At 45.3% G+C, this 12591-nt stretch overlaps 1 protein-coding gene across 2 annotated transcripts in view; it reads right to left on the bottom strand.

Annotated features, from left to right (window-relative positions):
• The window catches only part of LOC134339354 (zinc finger protein 229-like), a 32055-nt gene extending 20413 nt beyond the window's left edge, over positions 1-11642 (bottom strand). The window contains exons 1-2 of one of the 2 annotated variants that reach the window (XM_063035782.1): positions 11590-11642; positions 345-5476 (exon numbers count right to left, since the gene is read on the bottom strand). In XM_063035782.1, coding sequence (XP_062891852.1) covers positions 3337-4773 — 1437 coding nt within the window. In that variant the 5' untranslated portion in view covers positions 4774-5476; positions 11590-11642 and the 3' untranslated portion in view covers positions 345-3336. Of the gene's footprint in view, positions 1-344; positions 5477-11589 lie in introns of those variants that run through there. The other variant, XR_010016381.1, reaches the window with a different exon arrangement.
• Positions 11643-12591: the final 949 nt, after the last annotated feature.

Here is a 12591-nt window from a genome sequence, read left to right as displayed (position 1 = left end):
TAGGGGTATCAGTACTGATCCTTGTTGTACACCTCTGGTCCCAGCCTTCCATTGAGACAGGCAACCCTCCTCTATCTACCACTCTCTGCCTCCTATCACCAAACTAATTTTGGATCCAATTTGCCAGCCTGAACTGGATATCATGGACTACAACCTTCTTGACCAGACTGACATTTGGGATCTCTTCAAAGGCCATATGGATAATGTAACCTGCTTCCCCCCTCTCTTTCTCTCTTCTTCTTAACCACGCAAATGTTTGCACACACCCCCTCTGTCCACTACACCCCCAGCCCCTGGTTACCACGTTCCCTTACCCTTACCCACTTCTTCCATTGGCCATAACTCACACCCCTCACACTGTATCCCATCCCCATACTGTTCCCATTCAGCAATCATCCCTTCCTTATGCTGTTCTACAATCACCTTCCACATCAGTCTCCACCTTCACACTCCCGTTACCCCAGCTGGCTCCATCTGCTCTTATTTTTCTTCTGTTTCCATGTCACTCTCCTGTCCCTGTTCCCCCAAATCCACCCCTCCTACTGCCTCTCCTGACACCATCTGCCTATCAATCTTTACCCCTCCTTGAGTCTACATAAAACCTGCTGGACTATTTCTATCCCTCCATGTTCCTCTTTAATTCTGGCAAGCTTCCTTCTCTATTGTCATCCCTGAAACAGGGTCACAGTCTGAAAAGTTGTCTCCCCATTTCCCTCTAGATGATGCCTGCAGTTCCTCCTGCAGCTCATATTTTGCTTGAGATACCAGCATCTTCAGTCTCTTGTGTTTCCAATTTATTGCACGTTTTCTCATCAATATGTTTAGTTACCTGTTTAAAATATTGAATTACATTTTTGAGGCAGGATTTCCAACAAACAAAATCATGCCGAAGATCCCTAATCAACCTTTGCCTTTCCAAATGAAGGTAAATCCTGTCATTTAGTTTATCCAATAGTTTCCCTTCCACTGATGTGAGACTCACTGGCCTGTGGTTACTGGGCTTATCTTCTTGAGTAAAGGGATGATGTTCACTGTCCTCTAGTTATTGGTCCCTAATTCACAGCAGCATGGGATATATCTTATCTGGTCTGGGCATTTATCCACTGTTATTCATCCCAGGACACCCAGCATCTGCTCCTTCCTCACGCTAACATACCCTTCCTCAATGGGACGTGTATTGATCCCATTTGGTTACACGGTCTCTGACTCACATTTCCCACTTTCCTCAGGACTCCCCATTCCACAACAGGGTTGGTGAGACATTACCACCCCCGTACCACTGTGGAACAGGCTCTTTCCCAAGGGATCTCTTCAACCTGCTGCTTTGCGATCCTGCATTCATTGTCACTTAATTGATGGTATCATAGTCCCTGCTGCTGTGTGACCTCTGGCCAGTGTATCGCTGATCTTGGCTCAACCGGTCCAAATGACAATGGTGTCTTCCCAAAATAGTGCCATTTTGCTGTGTTCACATAAAACGCTACACAGTACAGTCCCTTCAGCACACAGCATTGTGCCGACTTTTTAACCTACTATAAGATCAATCTAACCTTCTCCTACAACATAGCTCTCCATTTTTCAATGATTGTTGTGCCTAAGAGTTTCTTATATGTCCCTAATGCATCTGGTTCTACAACCACTACATGCACCCAGCACTCTGTGTAAAAGATTATCTCTGACATCCCCCCCGCCCTATATTTTCCTACTAATAGCTTAAAATTAGGTCCCCTGGCATTAGCTAATTCTGCCCTAGGAAAATATCTCTGGCTGTCCACTCGATTCATGCCTCTTATTATCTAGTACACCTCCATCAAGTCACCTCCCATTCTCCTTTGCTCCAAAGAGAAAAGTCCTAGCTCGGTCAACTTATCCTCCTAAGGCAGCGGTCCCCAACCACCGGGCCGAGGACCGGTACCGGGCCGCAAAGCATGTGCTACCGCGCCGTGAGGAAACGATACGAGCCAGCTGCACCTTTCCTCATTCCCTGTCACGCACTGTTGAACTTGAACATAGGGTTGCCAACTGTCCCGTATTTGCCAGGACATCCCGTATATTGGGCTAAATTTGTTTGTCCCATACGGGACCGCCCTTGTCCCGTATTTCCCCCACTAAGGTAGAGCGTTCCTATGAAGCCTTTCATGCCGAAATGGCGTGAAGTGAAGAAGCAATTACCATTAATTTATATGGAAAAAAATTTTGAGTGTTCCCAGACCCAAAAAATACCTAACAAATCATACCAAATAACACATAAAACCGAAAATAAGTAACACTAACATATAGTAAAAGCAGGAATTATATGATAAAAACACAGCCTATATAAAGTAGAAATTAAGTATGTACAGTGTAGTCAGGAAGATGACGGCAAAACCGATTTGTGGGGACAAAAATCAGTACATACACACATGCACACACAGGTGCCCACGCAAGGCTTCATGGTCATGGTAGTCTTTCCTGGGGTAAAGTGTCCCGGAATTTGACTGCTACTTTTGTCCCTTATTTGTGAGTGAGAAAGTTGGCAACCTTAACTGTAAAAGACATGTTGAGGTGAGTTTAACCCTACTTGAACACCCACCCAGTCGGCTGGTCCACAAGAATATTGTCAACCTAATTATTTTCTATCAAAATCAGCTTCCAAATTTTGCTACTCCATCATTTGTTGCTATACGCCGTTCCTCATTATACGTTCTTACCCCTACCACTGTCCAGAGCCCCTAACTCTGCCCTATGTTGTCCTATCTCTAGTTTCTGACCTTCCTCCATTGAACATCCAACTAAAGGTTGGAATATTGAAATGAGCAGGGGATAAGGAGGTTAACTACCAATGTCATTCTTCCTTGGCCAGAGATTTGAGAGATGAAGAACATGTCAGACATAACTGCAGTCAGCTCATTTTCTTCAGTCTGTAGAAAGTCATGCAGGAAGTTCATGGGAAACCTCTTCACCCACAGAGGGGTGACTGGCACCCAACACCATAGGGAGAACAAGAGGTGAACAGCAGGGATGTTGAAAAGAACTGTCGTTGAACAAACAGACAGACAGGAAGCAACAGGACTGAGTTAACTCCCTAAATGTACACTGGGTGTGTTGTAGATTCACTAAGTAGAGACAGAGATTAAAATATAACTAATTTATTTGTCACAGATCCCAAACCTTAAACTCCAGTCCCAGTAAAGGTGAACACCAGCAGAAGAGACTCCTCCCATGCCCAGTGTCCAGGGTGCAGAACTGGGTGTGATGAGCAGCAGCAATAATTGCAGAGTTCAAAATAGCAGTCACTTTTGAAATTGTTTCTGAATTCAGCAACTGTGATGGTTAAATATTCAGCAGGCAGGATACTTAAACTTTTTCCCTAGTGTGAACTCGATAGTGCGCCACAAGGTGGGATGACCGAGTGAATCCTTTCCCACATTCGGAACAGATAAATGGCCTCTCTCCAGTATGAACTCGCTGATGTACCTTCAGTTGCGATGACTGAGTGAATCCCTTCCCACATTCAGAGCAGGTGAATGGTCTCTCCCCAGTGTGAACTCGCTGATGTATCTTCAGCTGAGATGAAAGAATGAATCCCTTACCACAGTCTGAGCAGGTGAACGGTCTCTCACCAGTGTGAACTCGCTGGTGTATCTTCAGCTGAGATGACTGAATGAATCCCTTCCCACAGTCTGAGCAGGTGAATGGTTTCTCCCCAGTGTGAAGTGCTTGGTGTGCCAGTAGGTGAGATGACCGGATGAATCCCTTCCCACATTCAGAGCAGGTGAATGGCCTTTCTCCAGTGTGAACTCGCTGATGTTCCCTCAGTTGAGATAACTGAGTGAATCTCTTCCCACAGTCTGAGCAGGTGAATGGTTTCTCTCCAGTGTGAACTCGCTGGTGTGTCAGAAGGTGAGATGACCGAATGAATCCCTTCCCACATTCAGAGCAGGTGAACGGCCTCTCTCCAGTGTGAACTCGCTGATGTTCCTTCAGCTGAGCTGACAGAGTGAATCCCTTCCCACAGTCTGAGCAGATGAATGGTTTCTCCCCAGTGTGAACTCGTTGGTGTGCCAGTAGGTGAGATAATTGAGGAAACCCCTTCCCACATTCAGAGCAGGTGAATGGGCTTTCCCCAGTGTGAACTGACTGGTGTGCTAGTAGGTGGGATGACCGAGTGAATCCCTTCCCACAGTCTGAGCAGGTGAATGGCCTCTCTCCAGTGTGAACTCGCTGATGTAGCTTCAGTTCAGATGACTGAGTGAAACCCTTCCCACAGTCTGAGCAGGTGAATGGTTTCTCCCCAGTGTGAATTAACTGGTGCGTCTGTAGGTGGCATAACTGAGTGAATCCCTTCCCACACACAGTACACGTGAACGGCCTCTCTCCTGTGTGAACTCGCCTGTGTTTCTGTAGGTGGGATGACTGAGTGAATCCCTTCCCACAGTCTGAGCAGGTGAACGGCCTCTCCCCAGTGTGAACTCGCTGATGTAGCTTCAGTTCAGATGACTGAATGAATCCCTTCCCACAGTCTGAGCAGGTGAATGGCCTCTCCCCAGTGTGAATTAACTGGTGTGTCTGTAGGTGGCATAACTGAGTGAATCCCTTCCCACACACGGAACAGGTGAACGGCCTCGTTCCTGTGTGAACTCGCTGATGTATTTGCAGGTGAGATGACTGAGTGAATCCCTTCTCACAGTCTGAGCAGGCGAAAATACTCTCCCCAGAGTGAACTTGCTGGTGTACCTTCAGTTCAGATGACCGAGTGAATCCCTTCCCACAGTCTGAGCAGGTGAACAACATCTCCTGAGTGTGAACTGACTTGTGTGTCAGCAGATCAGCTGAAAGAATAAATCTCTTCCCATCTGTGGAGGAGAATCTCTCTGAGTGAATCTCTTCCCACACATGGAGCAAGTGAACAGTCTCTCCCTGCTTGAATTTTCTGAGATATCTTCAGCTTGGATGACAAAGAATTGCTTCCCGTCGTCAGAGCAGGTGAACTGTCTCACTGTGGTGTGAACTTGCTGATGTATCTTCAAGCTGGATCACTCAGTAGATCCCCTCCCACACACAGGACAGGTAAACAGCCTCTTCCCACTGTGAACTCACTGGTGTGTCTGCAGGTCGGCTGAGTGAGTGAATCCCTTCCCACACTGAGAAAAGGAGAATGATATCTCCCTGTGGTCAGTTCTCTGGCAATTCAGAAGTCAGACATAGTGAATCCCAGTGTAGTTTAAAAACTGATTTCCAGTGAACAAATGCTAGTGTGTTGTTAGCAGCCTGTTTCCATTGGATTTCACTGAGTTAGAACAGAAAACTTCAGTTCAGACACAAAGCTCATTTTCAGTTGCAATGAGACACTCCTTCATCTTCAAGGACCAACAACAGATATATTGGCATTACAAAGGATATATCTGGACACTCCTTAAATATCTGGACTGAGAGAGCAAATCTGACATGTTGTTGTGTTTGAGATCCCCACACACAAATTCTTTGCCATTTTAACCTGTAAAAAGATTTTCAAAAGACATCAATGGGTGAATGACAACATTTCAGATGAGATCATTTTAATCATTACGGTGAGGTCTGACATTACACTGTTACAGCAGGGTTCAAACCAAGTTGGAGGAACAACTCCTCATCTTCTTACTGGGACTGACCATCAAATTCTCTGACCGTTTTCCTGTCTATATTGGAATGGTCCATTACTTTCTGTCTTCGATCTGTGACTTGGCTCAATTTGTCTCTCTCCAATACAGGCCGACCTTCTATAATCCGGCACCATAGTGAAAATGCTGAATTACAGAAGGATTACATGAAGCAATAGCTAACCGCCTCATCATACCTTCAAAATATCAAACGATTCAAAGGTTCATGTAATGTCAGAGAAATGTACACAATATACACCCTGAAATGCTTTTCCTTCGCAGCCATCTATGAAAACAGAGGAGTGCCCCAAAGAATAAATGACAGTTAAATGTTAGAATCCCAAAGTCCCCCCACTCCCCTCCCTCCCACACGTAAAGCGGCAGCGAACAACAACCCCCCCTCCCCATCGGCAAAAAATAAAGCGTACCCACTACCAGCACTCAAGCGTGAGCTAAGCGACAGCAAAGACTCAGACTTGCAGTTACCCCAAAGACTACACTGCACTCGCAGTTACTGAGGGAATCCTCGTCAGTTTCGCTTCCTCCGCTGAGCAACATGCTTAAATTCAGCGGGTCACCACGTCTGGTCTGAGGTCGTAGGCAGAAGAGAATGGAGCACCAGCCGAGTGACGCCGGAGGGCAGTGCGCGACTGCCGGCAGGCGGGCGAGAAGGTGGACCGACCCAGCGTGCGCCAGCTCTCCCGCCGCTGGCGGGTGAGACAGGCGGGTACTGGGTGGCCACGCCTCACACAAATGATATTAATAAATGCAGGAAAACAAGCAGGGATCGCCTGTCTGTGCTTACAAGAGCGCGCCAACACGTGAACAGATCTAGCGCAACCAGAACAATGCACAGCAGATTGGTACAGTGGCCCAGAAAATTTGAAATTACAGTTGCGCGGAAAATTTGAAATCAGTGCGGATTATTGAAGGAACCGATTACAGGTAGTTGGATTAGTGAAGGTCAACCTGTAGTATCATTTCAAATTCTATGATGTCCTAAAGCACAAAGGGGCAAAGCCTTCAATCGTTGCTCATATGAACACTCATTTCATTCCTAAAATCATTTTTGTGAACCCTCTCCAATGTCAACATACTGTTTTCTAAACAAGGGGCCAAAAACTCCTCACAATACTACGAATGAGGCCCACTAGTGCTTATAAAGCCTCAGCATTACATCTTTGCTTTTATAATCTAGTCCTCTTGAAACGAACACTAACATTGCATTCACCTTCCTCACCACGAACTCAACCTGCAAATCTAGAGAATACTGCATGAGAATCCCTTTGCACCTTAGATTTTTGAATTTTCTCCACATTCAGAAAATAGTCTATGCTTTTATTTCTTCTTCCAAAGTGCATGCCCATATGCTTCCCAACAACGTATTCCACCTGCCCACCTCTTTGCCCCCCGTTATTCTCCTAATCTGTATGTCTTTCTGCAGCCTCTCTGCTTCCTCAACACTACCCAACCCTCCATCTATCTATATTTGCCCATAAAGCAATCAATTTCATAATCTAAGTACAATATAAAAAGCAGTCCTAACACACACCCCTGTGGAACACCCCTAGTCACCGGCAGCCAATCTGAAAAGGATCCCTTTATTCCCACACTTTGCCTCCTGCCAATCAGCCAGTACTCTATTCATGGAACACACACACAAAATACCGGAGGAACAGCAAAGCAGGCCAGCATCTATGGAAAGACTAAACCATCTACATTTTGAGCCAAGACCCTTCATTTGGGCTGGAAAGGAAGCGGAGAAGTCACGATAAGGTAGCAGGAGAGGGGGAGGATGAAATACAAGGTGGCAAGTGATAGGTGAAACCAGGAGAGGGGGAGGGGATGAAGTAAAGAGCTGGGAAGTTGACTCATGAAAGAGATAAATGGCTGGAGAGAGCCTGATACAAGAGGACAGAAGCCTATGGAAGAAAGGGAAAGGGGAGGAGCACCAGAGGGAGATGATGGGAGGGTAAGGAGAGAAGGTATAAGAGGGAATGGTGAAGGAGAGGGGGAGGGCAATTACCACAAGTTCGAGAAATCAATGTTCACGCCATCGGATTGGAGGCTACCGAGACAGAATATGTGTGGCAGTACAGGTGGCCATAGAGGGACATATTGGAATGGTAATAGGAAGTAGAATTGAAATGGGCAGCTACTGGGAAGTCCGGCTTTTTGTGGCGGATGGCGTGAAGGTGCTTGACAAACTGATCTCCCAGTCTGCAGCGGGTCTCACTGATATCCATGCTAGCATCTTTCCTGTAATACCATGGGCTCTCAACTGGTTTAGCAGCCTCATGAGTGTCACCTTGTCAAAGGCCTTCTGAAAATCCAAGTACACAACATCCACCGATTCTCCTTTGTCTGTCCTGCTTGTTATTTCTTCAAAGAATTCTAATTGATTTGTCAGGCAAAAATTCCCCTTAAGGAAATCATGCCTATCTTAGCCTGTTTTATCATGTGCCTCCAAGTACCCTGAGACCTCATCCTTAACAATTGACTCCAACATCTTCTCAATCATTGAGGTCAGACTAACTGGCCTATAATTTCCTTTCTTCTGCCTACCTCCCTTCTTAAAGAGCGGAGTGGCACTTAACATGCCAGAACCAATTGGTTCTTGAAAGATCATTGTTAATGCCTCCACAACCTCATCAGCTACCCCTTTCAGAACCCTGGGGTGTAGTACATCAGGCCCAGGTGACTTATATACCATCGTACGCTTCAGTTTCCTAAGCATCATCTCCTTAGCAATAGCAACAGCACTCACTTCTGCCCCTTGACGCTCTCAAACCTCCAGCATAATACTAGTGTCTTCCACAGTGAATACCGACACAAAATACTTGTTCAGTCCATCTTTCCATTTCCTTGTCCCCCATCGCTATCTCTCCAGCATCATTTTCCAGTGGTCCAGAATCTAACCTTGCTTCTCTTTTACTCTTTATATATCTGAAAAAGCTTTGAATATATTTTTGATATTATTGACTAGCTTACCTTCATATTTCATCTTACCCCCTTCCTTACGGTATTTTATCTGCCTTCTCTTATTCTTAAAAAAATGTCCCAATCTTCTAACTTCCAACTAGTTCTGTTATATTATATGCCTTCTCTTTTGATTTTATGTTGTCCTTGACTTCCCTTGTGAGCCATGGTTGCGTCACCCTGCCTTTAGAATACTTCCTCTTCCTTTGGGATGCATCTATCCTGCGTCCTTCAAATTGATTCCAGAAACTCCGGCCATTGCTGCTCTGCCATCATCCCTGCTAGTGTCCCCTTTCTATCAACTTTGGCTGGCTCCTCTCTCAAGTCTCTGTAATTCCCTTTATTCCACTGCAATATTGGATCTACTGCAATTTGCCTATCACCACAATAGGTCTATAGCAGACACAATCTCAACGGCTCTTCACAAAGCCCTAGATCTCCTGGATAATACAAACACCTATGTCATTATGCTGTTCGTTGATTATAGCTCAGCGTTTAACACCATCATTCCAGCAATTCTGATCAATAAGCTACAGAATCTGGGCCTCTGTACCTCTCTCTGCAATTGGATCCTTAACTTCCTAACCAGAAGACCACATCTACAGATTGGTAATTATATCTCCTCCTCACTGATGATTAACACTGGTGCACTTCAGGGATGTGTGCTGCTCTACTCTCATTATACCTACAACTGTGTGGCTAGGTATAGCTCAAATGCCATCTATAAATTTGCTGATGATAAAACCATTGTTGGTAGAATCTCAGATGGTGACGAGAGGGCGTACAGGAGCGAGATATACCAGCTAGTTAAGTGGTGTCGCAGCAACAACCTCGCACTCAATGTCAGTAAGATGAAAGAGCTGATTACATCAACCAATCCTCATAGATGGATCAGAAGTGGAGAGAGTGAGCAATTTCAAGTTCCTGGGTGTCAAGATCTCTGAGGATCTAACCTGGTCCCAACATATCGATGCAGCTATAAAGATGGCAAGACAGCAGCTATATTTCATTAGGAGTTTGAGGAAATTTGGTTTGGCATCTAAAACACTTGAAAACACCTACAGATGTGCCATGGAGAGCATTCTGACAGGCTGCATCACAGTCTGGTATTGGGGGAGGGGGTGCTACTGCACAGGATCAAAAGAAGCTACAAAAAACTGTACAATTAGTCAGCTCCATCTTGGGTACTAGCTTCCAAGACCTTAAAGGAGTGGTGCCTCAGAAAGGCATCATCCATTATCAAGGACTGCCATAACCCAGGACATGTCCTCTCCTCATTGTTACCATCAGGCAGGAGGTACAGAAGCCTGAAGGCACACACTCAACAATTCAGGAACAGCTTCTTCCGCTCTGCCATCCGATTCCCAAATAGACATTGAACCCATGCACACGACCTCACTTTTAAAAATATTATTTCTGTTCTTGACACTATTTTTAATTTAACTAATTAATATACATATATTTACTGTAATTGATTTATTTTTCCCTACATTATGTATTGCATTGTACTGCTGTGCTAAGTTAACAAATTTCACAACATATGCCAGTGATATTAATCCTGATTCTGATACATCTGACTTTTGCTTCTCCCTCTCAAATTGCAGGGCGAATTCTATTGTATTATGATCACTGTTTCCTGAAGGTCCCTTCACCTTAAGCTCCCTGATCATATCCAGTTCATTACTCACACCCAATCCAGAAATGCTGATCTCCTAGTGGGTACAACCATGTGCTGTTCCAAAAACCCTTCTCATAGGCATTCCATAAATTCTCTCTTAGAACCCAGCATCAACTTAATTTTTCCAATCTATCTGCAGATTAAAATTCACCATAACTAACGTAACATTGGCATGATTTTTCTCTCTCCCGTTGTAATTTATAGACCACATCCTGGCTACTGATCGGAGGCCTGTAAATAACTTCCATCAAAATCTTCGTAAGCTTGCAGTTTCTTAACTCTACTCACAAGGATTTTATATCTTCTGATCCTATGTCATCTCTTTCGAAAGATTTGATCTCATTTTTAAACCAGCAGGGCCACTCCTCCTCCTCTTCTTAAATACCTGTCCTTTTGATACACTGTTTCTTGGATATTAAGCTCCCACTACAATCATCTTTCAGCAATGACTACGTCATATCTGCCAACCACCAACTGTGTTACAAGATCATCTATCTTATTTCATATACTGTGTGCATTCAAATATAACACCTTCATTCCTGCATTTATCTCCCTTTACAATTTTGTCCCCGCTTATACTGCAACCCATTGCACTGCCTGTAGTTTTGCCATATCATCCACCTGTCTTTCCTGACTGATGGCAATGCCAATGAATGTGAAGGGTTGTAGTCCTTCTCACTGAAGTGTGGCACTTTTGTGATGTGAAAGCTACAGGTTACTTATTTCCCAGGATAAAGGTGTTTGATACTTTGCACACAAAAAGACTGGTACAAAACTTGCACTCGCAGGTAGAAAGGACAGAACAAGAAAAGAGATAACGAACGTGATGTTCTCAAAAACTAACGCTGATGGAAGGAATATATATATATATTTTCCCCTGTGGAACACTAATTAACATTTTCATTAACTGGAAAGTAGACTCTTCACTGAGATTATTTTTGTTCCGAGTTCCTATCTTTGGATTTAGAAAGCCGAAACTCAGCTGAGAGATCCATCCGCTCCCAATCATACCCTAGGGATTTGCGGGGGGAAACGTTGCCAGTGTCACCAATGACTGCCTTCATACCCAGAATACCCCACGAAACAGATACCCGTCTATCCGCCTCGGTTGTAGTGCTGCGCATGCGCGGCAGAAATGGCGCAAACACTTTTGTTCATCAGGAGAAAACTCCCTGGACCCGGATCGTGGGCCTGAGAGGAAAGTGATAGACTGGGACTGCCAGGGTTTGTGGGATCACAGATTGTGCGGAGGTCACAGTAATCGTTCTTTTTGTCGGGGAGGGGAAGCCGAAGCAGATGAAAACCCTGTCCTACCTGCTGCCGGTTCTGCCGAGGTTTTAGTCCATTGAGCGCATGCGCGATTTCCCGGCCCGAGCTGTGACCCCCTGCGCCTGCGCATTTGATCAACTGGTCACCACGTGAATTCTGAGGCGCGGAGGTTCCTGGGTAAATTTAATTGCTGTGTCGTTGTTCTGGTTGTTTTCTCCACGGAAGTGGTTTGCTCTTGCCTTCTTCAGGGTAGTTTCTGCAAGAGGGGTGACCCGAGCCATTATCAATACTCTTCAGAGATTGCCTGCCTGGCGTCAGTGGTCGCATAACCAGGACCTTGTGATATACACCAGCTGCTCATACGACCATCCACCACCTGCTCCCAGTGCTTCCCGTGGCCCTAATCGGGGGATTAAGCATCTGTTACTCGGGCCGAAGGGTGACCTGCAGTTATCGGAGGGAAGGAGCGCCTTACACCTCCTTTGATGGAGACGTATTTCTACTTCTCCATCAAAACCAGGCTTCCGCGGAGTGTTCAAGCACCGGCTCCACGCCACATGCCACAAAGGCAGTCCATACTTTTATGTAGAACACTCAGCAGTAAGCTGGCACAGATCATATACTCAATGTCAACAGAGACAAGAGATTCTGCATTTGTAGGAAATATAGAGCAGCACACACGAAGTGCTGCTGTAACTCAGCAGGTCAGGCAGCATCTAAACCGAGGAATAAACAGACCAGACATGGAGAAGGATCTGTGCCCGAAACGTTGACTATTTATTCCTCACCATAGTTGCTGCCTGACCCACGGGTTTCTCTAGCATTTTTCAGAAATAACCAACATTTTTTCAGTCAATCAGTTTCCAAATGTTGCTGATCTTTCATTCGTACCCAAATCCTTCTGGTCTGATTTCCTTCTCACCAATAAACTCTGGCCCCCATCTCTTTCTGGGGCCCCAAAGCCCTGCATCATGCTGTACCCTCTTTGGTTTCTGACCCTGCTCCATCAAATATTTGCCTACCAATCTGCTCTCATGCTTTAGAGGT

This window comes from Mobula hypostoma, chromosome 29 (genome assembly GCF_963921235.1).
Source record: "Mobula hypostoma chromosome 29, sMobHyp1.1, whole genome shotgun sequence".
Lineage (NCBI taxonomy): Eukaryota > Metazoa > Chordata > Chondrichthyes > Myliobatiformes > Myliobatidae > Mobula > Mobula hypostoma.
This window is presented reverse-complemented; position numbering and strand designations above follow the sequence as displayed.